Source organism: Barbus barbus, assembly GCF_936440315.1.
Source record: "Barbus barbus genome assembly, chromosome: 29".
Taxonomy (NCBI): domain Eukaryota; kingdom Metazoa; phylum Chordata; class Actinopteri; order Cypriniformes; family Cyprinidae; genus Barbus; species Barbus barbus.
The window spans coordinates 8361016-8373031 of NC_136757.1; the positions used below are offsets into that span (position 1 = coordinate 8361016).

A 12016-nucleotide genomic window follows, 5' to 3' on the forward strand; every position below is an offset into this window, starting at 1 on the left:
AGATCTTCGTAAGGGTTGGATCCAGACTGAAGCTTGTGTAATTCCTAGTTGCCTCAGGATGCAAGTCCCGTGGCAGAAAAAGAGAAGCAAATAGAGACGAAATTAGTGTAGCTGCTGTTCCAACCAAGCAAAGATGATGTGTTCAACCCAAGCAAAAGAATGGTAATGTGCAATTGATCAGATATAGCTGAAGTACCGAGTTATCAGATACATTGTGTGAATGCTTGGCTAAAGAGATGTGTCTTTAATCTAGATTTAAACAGAGAGAGTGTGTCTGAACCCCAAACGTTATCAGGAAGGCTATTCCAGAGTTTGGGAGCCAAATGTGAAAAATCTCCTTTAGTGGACTTTGCTATCCTAGGTACTATCAAGAGTCCAGAGTTTTGTGACATTAGGGAGCGTGGTGGATTGTAGCGTGGTAGAAGACTAGTTAGGTACGCAGGAGCTAGACCGTTAAAGGGATTGTTCACCTGAAAATAAAAATTAGTGCCAAGATTTACTCACCCTCAGGGCATTCTAGGCATGTCAGACATTCCTCTTTCAGATGAACACATTCAGAGTTATACTCGACACTGTCCTGTCTGTTCCAATCTGTATAATTGCAGTGAATGGTGCCCCTGTTTCACATTTCAGCTTATAAAGTTTTAAGAATCAACATTTTTCTTAAAGTAATGCATTGTTTCGCTTCAGAGGTCCTTTAACACCCCGGAGCCGTGTGAAGTAGTTTTTTTTTTATGGATGGATGCTTTTTTTCGGATTCAGAAAGAGGGGCACCATTCACTGCAATTATACAGATTGGAAAAGACACGACAGTGTCGAGTATAACTGTGAATGTGTTCTTCTGAAAGAGGAATGTTAGACATGCCTAGGATGCCTTGAGGGTGAGTAAATCTTGGCCTAATTTTCATTTTTGGGTGAACTATCCCTTTAAGGGTCTTATAAGTAAGTAGTAATATTTTGTAACTGATGCAGAATTTAATAGGTAGCCAGTGCAGAGACTGTAAAATTGGGGTAAAATGATCATATTTTCTTGACCTGGTAAGAACTCTAGCCGCTGCATTTTGGACTATCTGTAGCTTATTTATTGAAGATGCAGGACAACCAGCTAGCAGTGCATTACAATAGTCCAATCTAGAGGTTATGAATGCATGAACTAGCTTTTCTGCATCAGAAACAGGTAACATATTTCGAAGCTTGGCAATGTTTCTAAGATGGAAGAATGCTGTTTTTGTAACATGAGAAATATGAGTTTCTGTCTAATATAACATCCAAATTTTTGACTTTAGAGGATGTAACAGTACATCCGTCTAGATGCAAATTGTAATCCAAGAGATTCTGTGTACTTTTTTTGGTCCAGTAAGTAATATCTCTGAAAATGATTGGTCATCCAATCTTTTACATTTTTAACACACTCTGTCAGCTTAGATAATTAAGAAGTTTCATCTGGTCTGTAGCTGTCTCAGAAAAGGTTGTATTTGCTTTAAGTGTTTCAGTAATTTATTTTGTGGAAAAGTATTTAGTTCACAAATTCGGTATAATGTATCAATGTTCATTTGGAAATTGTATTATAAAGTTGTGTAATAGTGACACCTACAGGAGAAATAGGTGCACCATTGGTTGAATTTGTCACATGATCTAGCTAGTCTTTTTTAGATTCAGATCCACAAAGAAACGCATGTGTGCTGAGAGCTATCTGATATTAAGAGTGTTTGTTAAAAGGAATGTCTATATAAATATCTTCTAATGTCTCCTGTATTTCTGATTGGAAAGCGCACACGGTATGTGGTTTATTCTTTAGACTTCATCTGTTAATTTGCAATGATGTACTTTGTTTATTGATATTGGTTCAGTAGGAAACAACTGGTTAAACTGTGGTAAAAACAGAAACACTGTATGTATCTGAATGTTATTTTATTTGTTTCAGTTTTTCACGATGTCATGACTTTATGTGAAGAAAATACGAGCCAGATGGCGATGGCCATAATGCTTATGAAGATATTAAACGTTAAGACATCAGTTGAAGCGTCATTCTTTTAATCAGAAGAAAACAGTCAGGAGCCGTTACAGTGAAAAACGTGTATTTACACCCCTGGAAGAGTGCCAGAATTAATCCAGAAAAGGGAAAGATCGTTGCTAGCCCTCGATGCAAAGAACATCCAGTCAACCTCGGTGGAAATCAGCAGCCATTGGTGGAAGAGAAGACGTCGCCATTCAAGGAAGCAACTCGACTTCGCTGCATTCGGACTGGCTTCATTTCGCGTGACTGTATTTTGTGTTGTGCGGATTAGTAATAAGAGCAAAGCAAGAAGATTTTGCTGCAGTGACGACGGATAGTCACAAGAGGGCAACGTTGCAAAGATTGGACAACTCGATTGCTACCTTTGGATTCACAGGTCAGACTATATCTTTTCAGCTTGGAATCTCATTTCTAGGTTGATGTTACTGTGTGTGCAAATGATTGAAACAAATATTTGCATTTGATAATTTGTTTTGAGTTGATAAAGGTGTGTAAATTGCCATTTTTAGGTGGTACTTACAGCTTTCTATTAGTGATTAAAGTTGAAAATCGTGTGATTTAAAGTAAGTTACCAACATGGATCAAAATAGATCAGACAATATCTTAGATCAAGTAATTCAAGCTCTTGAAGATGAAAAGGCACAATTAGAGGGGCAATTAGAAGCTGAAATTGATGTCTCAGAGAGGCTAAACTATGAAAGACGGTTAGCTGAAATTAATGCGGATCTGGACGTTCATAAGACAAGACTCCAAGAATCATCACAAGTTGAGCAAGAAGTTAGGCGATCAGAAAGAGAAAGGCGTCCAACAGAAAAAATGCTGGAGTTGAGACGTGAGGAGATCGTAAAAAGAGAACGGAAGTTCATGTTCACTTACGTAAACTTCAAAGCTGAAGCTCAGTTTATCAGATCTAAACTGAAGGAAGAGTGCTCTAAAACTGAGTTAGATGATATGATCGTGACTGCTGAAAAACGGGAAGCAGAGTTAAAACAAATATATGAGAGTATTCGTTCGCTGAACGTTCCATCTCAAGATGTAAGAAGGAGAATGGACAGCTGCACTTCAGTTACTAGTGAAATAACTGCACTACTGAAGGGACGCTGCACAGAAGTTGGCACTAAGGAGTTTGATGTGAAAGCCGTAAAAGAATCACTGTTCCAATTATTGCAAAGAGATGACGCTAAGTCAATTTATGGATCAACTGTGTCACGAGCTGAAAGAGATAGTCAGCAGAGCAGTCATATGTCAGTAAAAAGGGCAGAAGCAGCGGCACGCCTAGCTGCCAAACGTGCTGAACTAAATAGAGAAAAGGACATCTTAGCTCAAAGAAAAGAGGTGCTAGCCCAACAAGAGAAGCTAAAGATGCTGGAGGATCAAAGGGATCTTGAAGTTATGGAAGCTGAATACATTGTGTATGCAGAAGAGGAATCAAAATTTAATGCTGAAATAGGAGATACTAAAGAGAGAAACAGTTTGCCTCCGTGTCAGCATCCACTGCAGCACATCAACTCTTCATGCTGCAAGGTTTCTGAAAATTCCTTAGCTCAACCTTGCTCGGAAAGGAAGCTAGGGACGCAAGTAAATGAGGTCTTGTTAGTAAAGGCACTCAAGGAATCCCTGGCCATGACTAAACTTCCAGCTCCAGAACCATTCACATTTACAGGTGATCCACTCAAGTTTATTGAATGGCGCACTTGCTTTAAAGCTTTGATTGAAACCAATTGCACAACTCCAGCACATAGATTGTTCTATCTGAAAAGGTACATAAGTGGAGATGCACTTAGTGTACTAGAGGGAACCTTTTATCGGAGTGATGAGGAGGCATACACACAAGCTTGGGATGCCCTGAATAAGCGCTATGGACACCCTTTTTTAATCCAAAGAGCATTTAGGGCAAAGCTGAGTAATTGGCAAAAAATTGGACCCAGAGAGTCACTGAAGTTAAGAGAGTTTGGTGATTTTCTAATATCCTGCAAAAATGCAATGCCTCATATACAAGGTCTAGGAGTTTTGGATGATTGTGAAGAAAACCAGAAATTGCTGCAGAAGCTTCCTGATTGGATAACAACTCGTTGGAATAGGTATGTTACTAAAGTTTTAGAAGAAGGGAAGCCATATCCAAGTTTCACTGAGTTTTCAGGCTTTGTTGCAGAGGAGGCCCGTATTGCATGTAATCCTGTTTCCTCTCTACATGCTTTGAAACAGGCAGAGGAAAAACCTGGGAAAGAGCAGAAACGTCTCAAAGCCAGTGCTCTGGCACAAAATGTTAAACCCATTGCAAAGAGTGTGAGTGCGTGGGAAAAGGAGAAAGGCTCTCTATCCAGCCCTTCGGTCACTCAGGATAAGAAACAAATAGAATGTGTCTGTTGTCAGCAAAATCACTTTATATACAAATGTGAAAAGTTTGCAGCAATGCCTCTTGAAGAAAAGAAAGGGTTCATCATCAACAACAAGATGTGTTTTGGTTGCCTCAGAGTTGGTCATATCTCCAAAAACTGTAGAAAGAGAGCTACTTGTAACATCTGCAGACAGAGTCACCCCTCTCCACTTCACGAAGAACGATCTCAGGGAGGAAATTCAGAAGCTTTACTTGATAAAAGAGCTTCCACTAGTTTGTGCAGTGTGGGAATGGACAACTGTACTCGCACCTCAATGATAGTGCCAGTATGGCTCTCTTGTACGACAAAGGATAGCCCAGAAACTCTAGTCTATGCATTACTGGATACACAGAGCAGTAATACATTTATTGATCAGGACATCTGTGACAAAATTCAAGCAAACACAGAACCTGTGAAATTAAAGCTGTCTACAATGACTAACAGAGCTTCAATTGAGAATTGTCACAGAGCAGCTGGACTACGAGTAAGGGGTTACAGTTTGCAAGATCACATTGAGTTACCACATGCATATACTCGAGAGTACATTCCCTTGGAACAAGACAGCATTCCTACTCGCAAGAAGGCTCAGAGATGGTCCCACTTAGTCAGTGTTGCTGATAAGATGCCAGATTTATTAGATTGTCCTGTAGGGCTTCTAATTGGCTATGATTGTCCGAGAGCTTTAAAGCCAACTCAAGTGATATCAGGGAAGAATCACGAACCATACGCAGTCAAAACGGACTTAGGCTGGAGTGTAGTGGGATCCATAACACCCAACATTTGCTCTAGGAATGTATCAGGATTCTGTCATCGCATTTCTTTAAAGGAACTCCCAGCTGTCACACCCGCATCAGTAATCAGAACATTGGAAGCAGACTTTCGAGATACAGACGGTAAGGACAAGGCAATATCCCAAGAGGACATTCAGTTTCTTCAACAATTAAATGAAAATACCCAACACAACAAAGAAGGTCATGTTGAAATGCCTCTACCTTTTAGAGAACGTCCTCAATTAACGAACAATAAGCAACTAGCCATGGTTCGTTTGAAGCACTTGAAAAGAAAGTTTGAGAAAAATTCCAAGTACAAAGAGGACTACGTAAGGTTTATGGACAGTGCTTTTAGAGATGGTGATGTCGAAGAAGCAGAAGCCACATCAAAAGAAGGCAATACATGGTACATTCCACACCATGGGGTGTACCATCCCAGGAAGCCTGAAAAAATAAGAGTGGTATTTGACTGCTCAGCCAAATTTGAAGGCACGTCTCTAAATAACCACTTACTCACTGGACCAGACTTAATGAATGCTCTGACTGGAGTGTTGTGTAGATTTCGTGAGCAACAAATTGCAATTGTTTGCGATGTAGAGAAGATGTTCCACCGTTTTCACGTTAGTCCAGAGGATCGTGATTACTTGAGATTCCTATGGTGGGAAAATGGGGACACCGAAAAGGAACCAAAGGAATATCGCATGCGAGTGCATATTTTTGGAGCAGCATCCTCTCCAGGTTGTGCCAACTATGGCATGAAATATCTTGCCCACAAATATGGAAAGGACTACCCACTGGCAGCGAGCTTCATTCTGAAAAATTTCTATGTGGATGACGGACTTGTCAGCATTGATTCAAATGAGAAGGCCAAGAAGTTGGTTAACGAAGCACAAGAGGTCTTGGCAAAAGGAAAACTGCGTTTACACAAGTTTGTGTCCAACAGCAGAGAAGTCTTGAGTGCAATTCCTGAGAGTGAATGTGCCAGTCTAGGGAAGGATGTAGATCTGAACTACAATGACCTTCCAATGCAGAGTGTTCTGGGAGTAAAGTGGAACGTAGAAACTGATGCATTCTCATTCAAAGTTGACCTCACTGAAAGACCAGCCACTCGCCGAGGAATTCTATCTGTGGTCGCGAGTATATATGACCCATTAGGTTTTCTCGCTCCTTATATCTTGACTGGGAAAAAAGTGCTCCAAGAGATGTGCAAAAGAGGAGTGGGATGGGATGAACCTCTTCCGTCTGATTTGAAGCCAAAGTGGGACACATGGCTCCATGACTTGAAAAATATCCAAAGGATTAAAATACCAAGATGCTTCATTCCTGAAAATATGGGCAAAATCCAGAAAATAGAGCTTCATCATTTTTCAGATGCCAGCAGTGAGGGTTACGGGCAGTGTTCATATATCAGGATTGTTGCTGATGAAAAAGTGCACTGTGCGCTAGTTATGGGTAAGGCTAGAGTGACCCCTTTGAAGGTTTTCAGCATACCCCGCCTTGAACTGACAGCAGCTACAGTTTCTGCTGCAGTAAGTCATACTCTTAGAGAAGAGCTTGATTTGAAAGTAAATCAGGAATTCTTCTGGACCGATTCCCAAGTAGTGCTAGGGTATATCAAGAATGAGGCTCGTCGCTTTCATGTCTTCGTAGCCAATCGGGTCCAGAAGATAAGAAACTCTACGGATCCGAGACAATGGTTGTACGTGGAAACCAGTCAGAATCCTGCAGACTGTGCATCTAGGGGTCTCAAGGTGGCAGATCTGATGGACTCAAATTGGCTGGAGGGTCCTAAGTTTTTATGGGAACGAGAGATTATCGCTGATGAAAAATCTCCAAAGCTTCTTGTAGGTGACCCTGAAGTAAAGGTCCTAAGAACAGATGCCTGTGTAAAGAACAGTTTTCTGGAAAGACTGTCAAGATTCTCAGATTGGAATACAGCTCTTAATACCATCGCTAGGATCAAAAGATTGGTGAGCAGAGACAGGTCAATGCTTATCAGTGTAGAAGAGAGAGAAAAGGCAGCTCATGTGCTCATCAAGGCTGCACAAAGAGAAGCCTTCGAAGAAGAATTCAAATGGCTCAGTCAAACCCCGGCTAGGCTGCCAAAGAATAACAAGTTATACCAACTTGATCCTATCAACCAGGATGAATTGCTCAGGGTTGGAGGACGGTTAAGAAAGTCTAATGCAGCATTTGAGTTGAAACATCCAATAATTCTTCCTAAGGAAGGTGTTGTCACACAACTAATACTTGACCATTGTCACAAGAAAACTCAACATCAAGGTCGAGGTCAAACACTGAATAAACTCAGAGCAAGTGGATACTGGATTTTGGGTGCAAGCAAGGTAGTGGCCAAGTACATCAACAATTGCGTTACCTGCAGAAAGCTGCGCAGACCAGCTGAAGAACAACGCATGGCTGATCTTCCAGCTGACAGAGTAGAACCTTCACCCCCATTCTCGTACTCAGGAATAGACTGTTTCGGTCCCTTCTATACGAAACAAGGTCGCAAGGAATTCAAAAGGTATGGTCTGTTGTTTACGTGCTTAAGCTCCCGAGCTGTACATATAGAAATGTTAGAGGACCTTACTACCGATACATTTCTGAATGCTTTAAGATGTTTCATAGCAATCAGAGGAGCAGTGCGACAGATCAGATCGGACCAGGGAACTAATTTTGTGGGGGCAAAGAATGAGTTGGAGAAAGGTTTGAAGGATCTGGACCAAGAGAGGATCTCTACCTATCTTGCAAGTAACCAATGTGACTTCCTTATGAATGTTCCTGAGGCAAGCCACATGGGAGGTGTGTGGGAACGCCAAATAAGGACAATTAGGAGTGTGCTGAATGCTGTTCTGGCACAAGCCAAAGGAAGACTGGATGACGCTTCATTAAGAACATTTTTCTATGAGGCAATGTCAATTGTAAATAGTCGACCACTCACCACCAACACAATAAATGATCCAAAGAGTGTTGAGCCTTTGACGCCCAATCATCTGCTCACGATGAAGACCTCAGTACCTCTTCCTCCTCCTGGCAAATTTGTCCGTGAAGATCTGTACGCTAGGAAAAGATGGAGGAGAGTGCAGTATTTGTCAGAACAATTTTGGAGCAGATGGCGCAAAGAATATTTGGTCAACGTAAGCCTCAGACAACAGTGGCACACGCCTAGAAGAAATGTTCATGTTGGAGATGTAGTAATTGTCAAGGAGGACAATATTCCCAGGAATGAATGGAAACTTGCTAGAGTCGTTGAGACAAGTGCAGATGATGATGGTTTAGTCCGAAAGGTTAAACTCCAAATGGGTCAAAGTAATTTGGGAAAGAAAGGTGAACGCATGACACAAACGTCTTTCCTCGAGCGCCCAGTTCAGAAATTGGTGATAATAGTTGAGAATAATTCCTAAACAAAGATGGAATAATGTAAAATAGATACATCTACATCCAAGAGAATTAGTCAAGCAGAATTACGTAAAATTACAATAATTCTTGTCACAAAGGTATTGAAAAGTATTTGAAAGCTAAGTGACAGCTTATAGGAAAATTACCAGATTGACTTAATTCTGATCAGAACACAAATCTTTGTAATTTTGGTGGCAGTGTAGCTGTCTCAGAAAAGGTTGTATTTGCTTTAAGTGTTTCAGTAATTTATTTTGTGGAAAAGTATTTAGTTCACAAATTCGGTATAATGTATCAATGTTCATTTGGAAATTGTATTATAAAGTTGTGTAATAGTGACACCTACAGGAGAAATAGGTGCACCATTGGTTGAATTTGTCACATGATCTAGCTAGTCTTTTTTAGATTCAGATCCACAAAGAAACGCATGTGTGCTGAGAGCTATCTGATATTAAGAGTGTTTGTTAAAAGGAATGTCTATATAAATATCTTCTAATGTCTCCTGTATTTCTGATTGGAAAGCGCACACGGTATGTGGTTTATTCTTTAGACTTCATCTGTTAATTTGCAATGATGTACTTTGTTTATTGATATTGGTTCAGTAGGAAACAACTGGTTAAACTGTGGTAAAAACAGAAACACTGTATGTATCTGAATGTTATTTTATTTGTTTCAGTTTTTCACGATGTCATGACTTTATGTGAAGAAAATACGAGCCAGATGGCGATGGCCATAATGCTTATGAAGATATTAAACGTTAAGACATCAGTTGAAGCGTCATTCTTTTAATCAGAAGAAAACAGTCAGGAGCCGTTACATGGTCTTCTAGAAATATATAGTTGAGTATCATCAGCATAACAATCCCATATTTTCTAAAAATATTACCAATATATGTAATCTTAATGGGATATTTATTTAAATCTATGTTTTAAAATACTATATTCAAATTTGCGTATTTGCATAACTTTAAATTCTGATAAAGGATTGTGCAACACCGCATAACCTGTGAACCCTGCTTAATTTTTCCACTCTAGAGCTCGCATGAATTATTCAGTATTAGGCATTGTGTTGGTGGACATGGTGTTGATTTTCCTGTGCATGCCTGTGCCACTCATCTTTATGCTGTTCCAGACAAGACAAATAAGGAGTCAGTGAGGGCAATCCAGAAGAGCATCTTCACAGTGTGTCTTGATGCTCCAGTGCCACGCGTGTCAGATGAGATGTACCTTAACAAGGTGGCCGCTCAAATGCTCCATGGTGGAGGCAGTCGCTGGAACAGTGGGAACCGCTGGTTTGACAAAACACTGCAGGTAAATATATGATCAATAAATCCAGTGTATGTTCACAGGGTAGATAGGAATCCAGATATATACCCAAACTGTTTTCTGTATTTCACAGTTTATAGTTTGGGAGGACGGATCGTGTGGACTCACGTATGAACACGCTCCGGCTGAGGGACCTCCTATTGTTTTCCTGGTGGACCATGTTGTTGATTATATGTAAGAATATGACATCATTTAATTCTTAATGAGATTTTTAAAAGGAAGTTTCAGCAAAAAAAATTTATGCTACCAAGAGCTTCAAAGTTTGGGATCGGTAAGACTTTTTAATGTTTTTGTTTCTTATGCTCACCAAGGTTGAATTTATTTGATCAAACAGTCAAACAGTAATACTGTGAGAAATTATTACAAAATCAAAAAGAACTATTTTCTATTTGAATATATTTAAAAATGTAATTTATTCCTGTGATGCAAAGCTGAATTTTCTGCATCATTACTCCAGTCTTCAGTGTCACATGATCCTTCAGAAATCATTCTAATATCCTGATTTGCTGCTTAAGAAACATTTCTTATCATTATCAAACAGATGTGCTGATTAGTATTTTTGTGGAAATTTTGTAAAGATTAGCTTTAAGGGAGCATTATATGATGGTAATCTAAGTCTAAATGCACCAATCATACACCAAATATCTACCACCACCAATAAATAAAAATATAAAAGCAATATGATACCAATATAATATGCTTCCCTAAAAATAAGGATCTGAATAGATTTGATGATGTAGAGTTGTTGCTTTATTTGTGAAAGTATTGTTGCTCAGAAAGGTTGTAGATAATGTTTTGTAACATGTATGTAATAGGAAAAGAACTGAGATGATACGAACTCCCATGATTCCACTTCCTATGCCACAAAAGCTTCGATTCAACATCACACCAGAAATCAAGAAGGACATTGAGAAAGCCAAACAGAACATGAACATGTGAGCACATTTTAAACGGTTATAATGGTGTTTAAATCAATATTCATCATGTAAAGGTACTTCTGTAATCCTCTTATATAATCTGTCTAGAATGGTGCATGAACTGGATGTTCGAGTGCTCAACTTCACACACTATGGAAGAAAATTCCCAAAGTCTCATAAAATGGGTCCTGACGCATTCATCCAAATGGCTCTTCAGTTGGCGTACTACAGGTGAGTTTGACGTCCTAGTGCTGAATAAAGCACTGAAACCTCTAAACATCTCTGATCAACTGCCACTAAAATCCCTAGTCCTTCACTTAACTTTTTTTTTTCACTTCCCAATAGCTTCTCTCACTTCATTTCCTAGGTTGCATGTCATTTATGTCACATTTCTTCTTGTCAACATATGTAATTATTTTTTCTTCTGATTTAGTTTCATGTGAAGAGTGATGTAATTAAGCCATTTAGGTTGATTTTCTACAGTATAAACACTAGTTCTGTTTGTTTGAGTGGTCCATCTAGTCAACATCTGGCTCAACCAGTGACGTGAATCTGGGACAGCACTTTGGAAGCAGTATTTTTTGCAATTCTGTTTAGTGCCACTAGCAGTGTATAAATTACATACTTTGCCTTTAAAACATCCAATCTATTCAAGATGTGAAGAACTGTAGAAACTGACCAAAGGTGATACAAAAACAATGCAGTTTCCAAGTGGTGCTTTTAGTAAAATTGCTAAGGTGATTACCAACTTATATGAGGTTCTTTGTTTTCACAAAGTAGATAAGTTGCATGTGGATAAAAAAGTAGCTGTAATTAGGAAACTTGTTTATTTATTAAATGAAAGTGTGGCAAGTCTTTTTGTGTCATTGTGCTCTTTGGTACTCGAAGACTGCTAACTGACAAGAAATGCAAGGTTTTTAGTACTGATACAGTATGTACCTATAACCATGGTGGTCTGCTGATGATTGATCTTGTTCATGTTTTAGGATGTATCAGACGTGCTGTCCGACCTACGAAAGCGCCTCCTTACGCATGTTTAAACTGGGCAGAACTGAAGCCATTCGATCCACCACCACAGAATCGCTCCAGTTCGCAAAAGCCATGGATGATCCTTCAAAACATGTACAAGTTTACATTTTAGTAGCATTCTCAGTTGAGTACGTTTTGTGAATTTTCCACATTATTTATTTCCATGTTGTTTAAATTGTTCATT

The 12016-nt window shown here is 39.4% G+C and overlaps 1 protein-coding gene across 1 annotated transcript in view; it reads left to right on the plus strand.

Annotated features, from left to right (window-relative positions):
- Positions 1 to 12016, plus strand: part of LOC306849676 (carnitine O-acetyltransferase-like) — a 28311-nt gene that overhangs the window by 12179 nt on the left and 4116 nt on the right. Inside the window, exons 7-11 of the mRNA XM_079384875.1 lie at positions 9693 to 9871; positions 9960 to 10060; positions 10702 to 10821; positions 10912 to 11034; positions 11790 to 11925. Of these exons, the coding sequence (XP_079241001.1) occupies positions 9693 to 9871; positions 9960 to 10060; positions 10702 to 10821; positions 10912 to 11034; positions 11790 to 11925 (659 nt within the window). The remainder of the gene's footprint in view (positions 1 to 9692; positions 9872 to 9959; positions 10061 to 10701; positions 10822 to 10911; positions 11035 to 11789; positions 11926 to 12016) is intronic.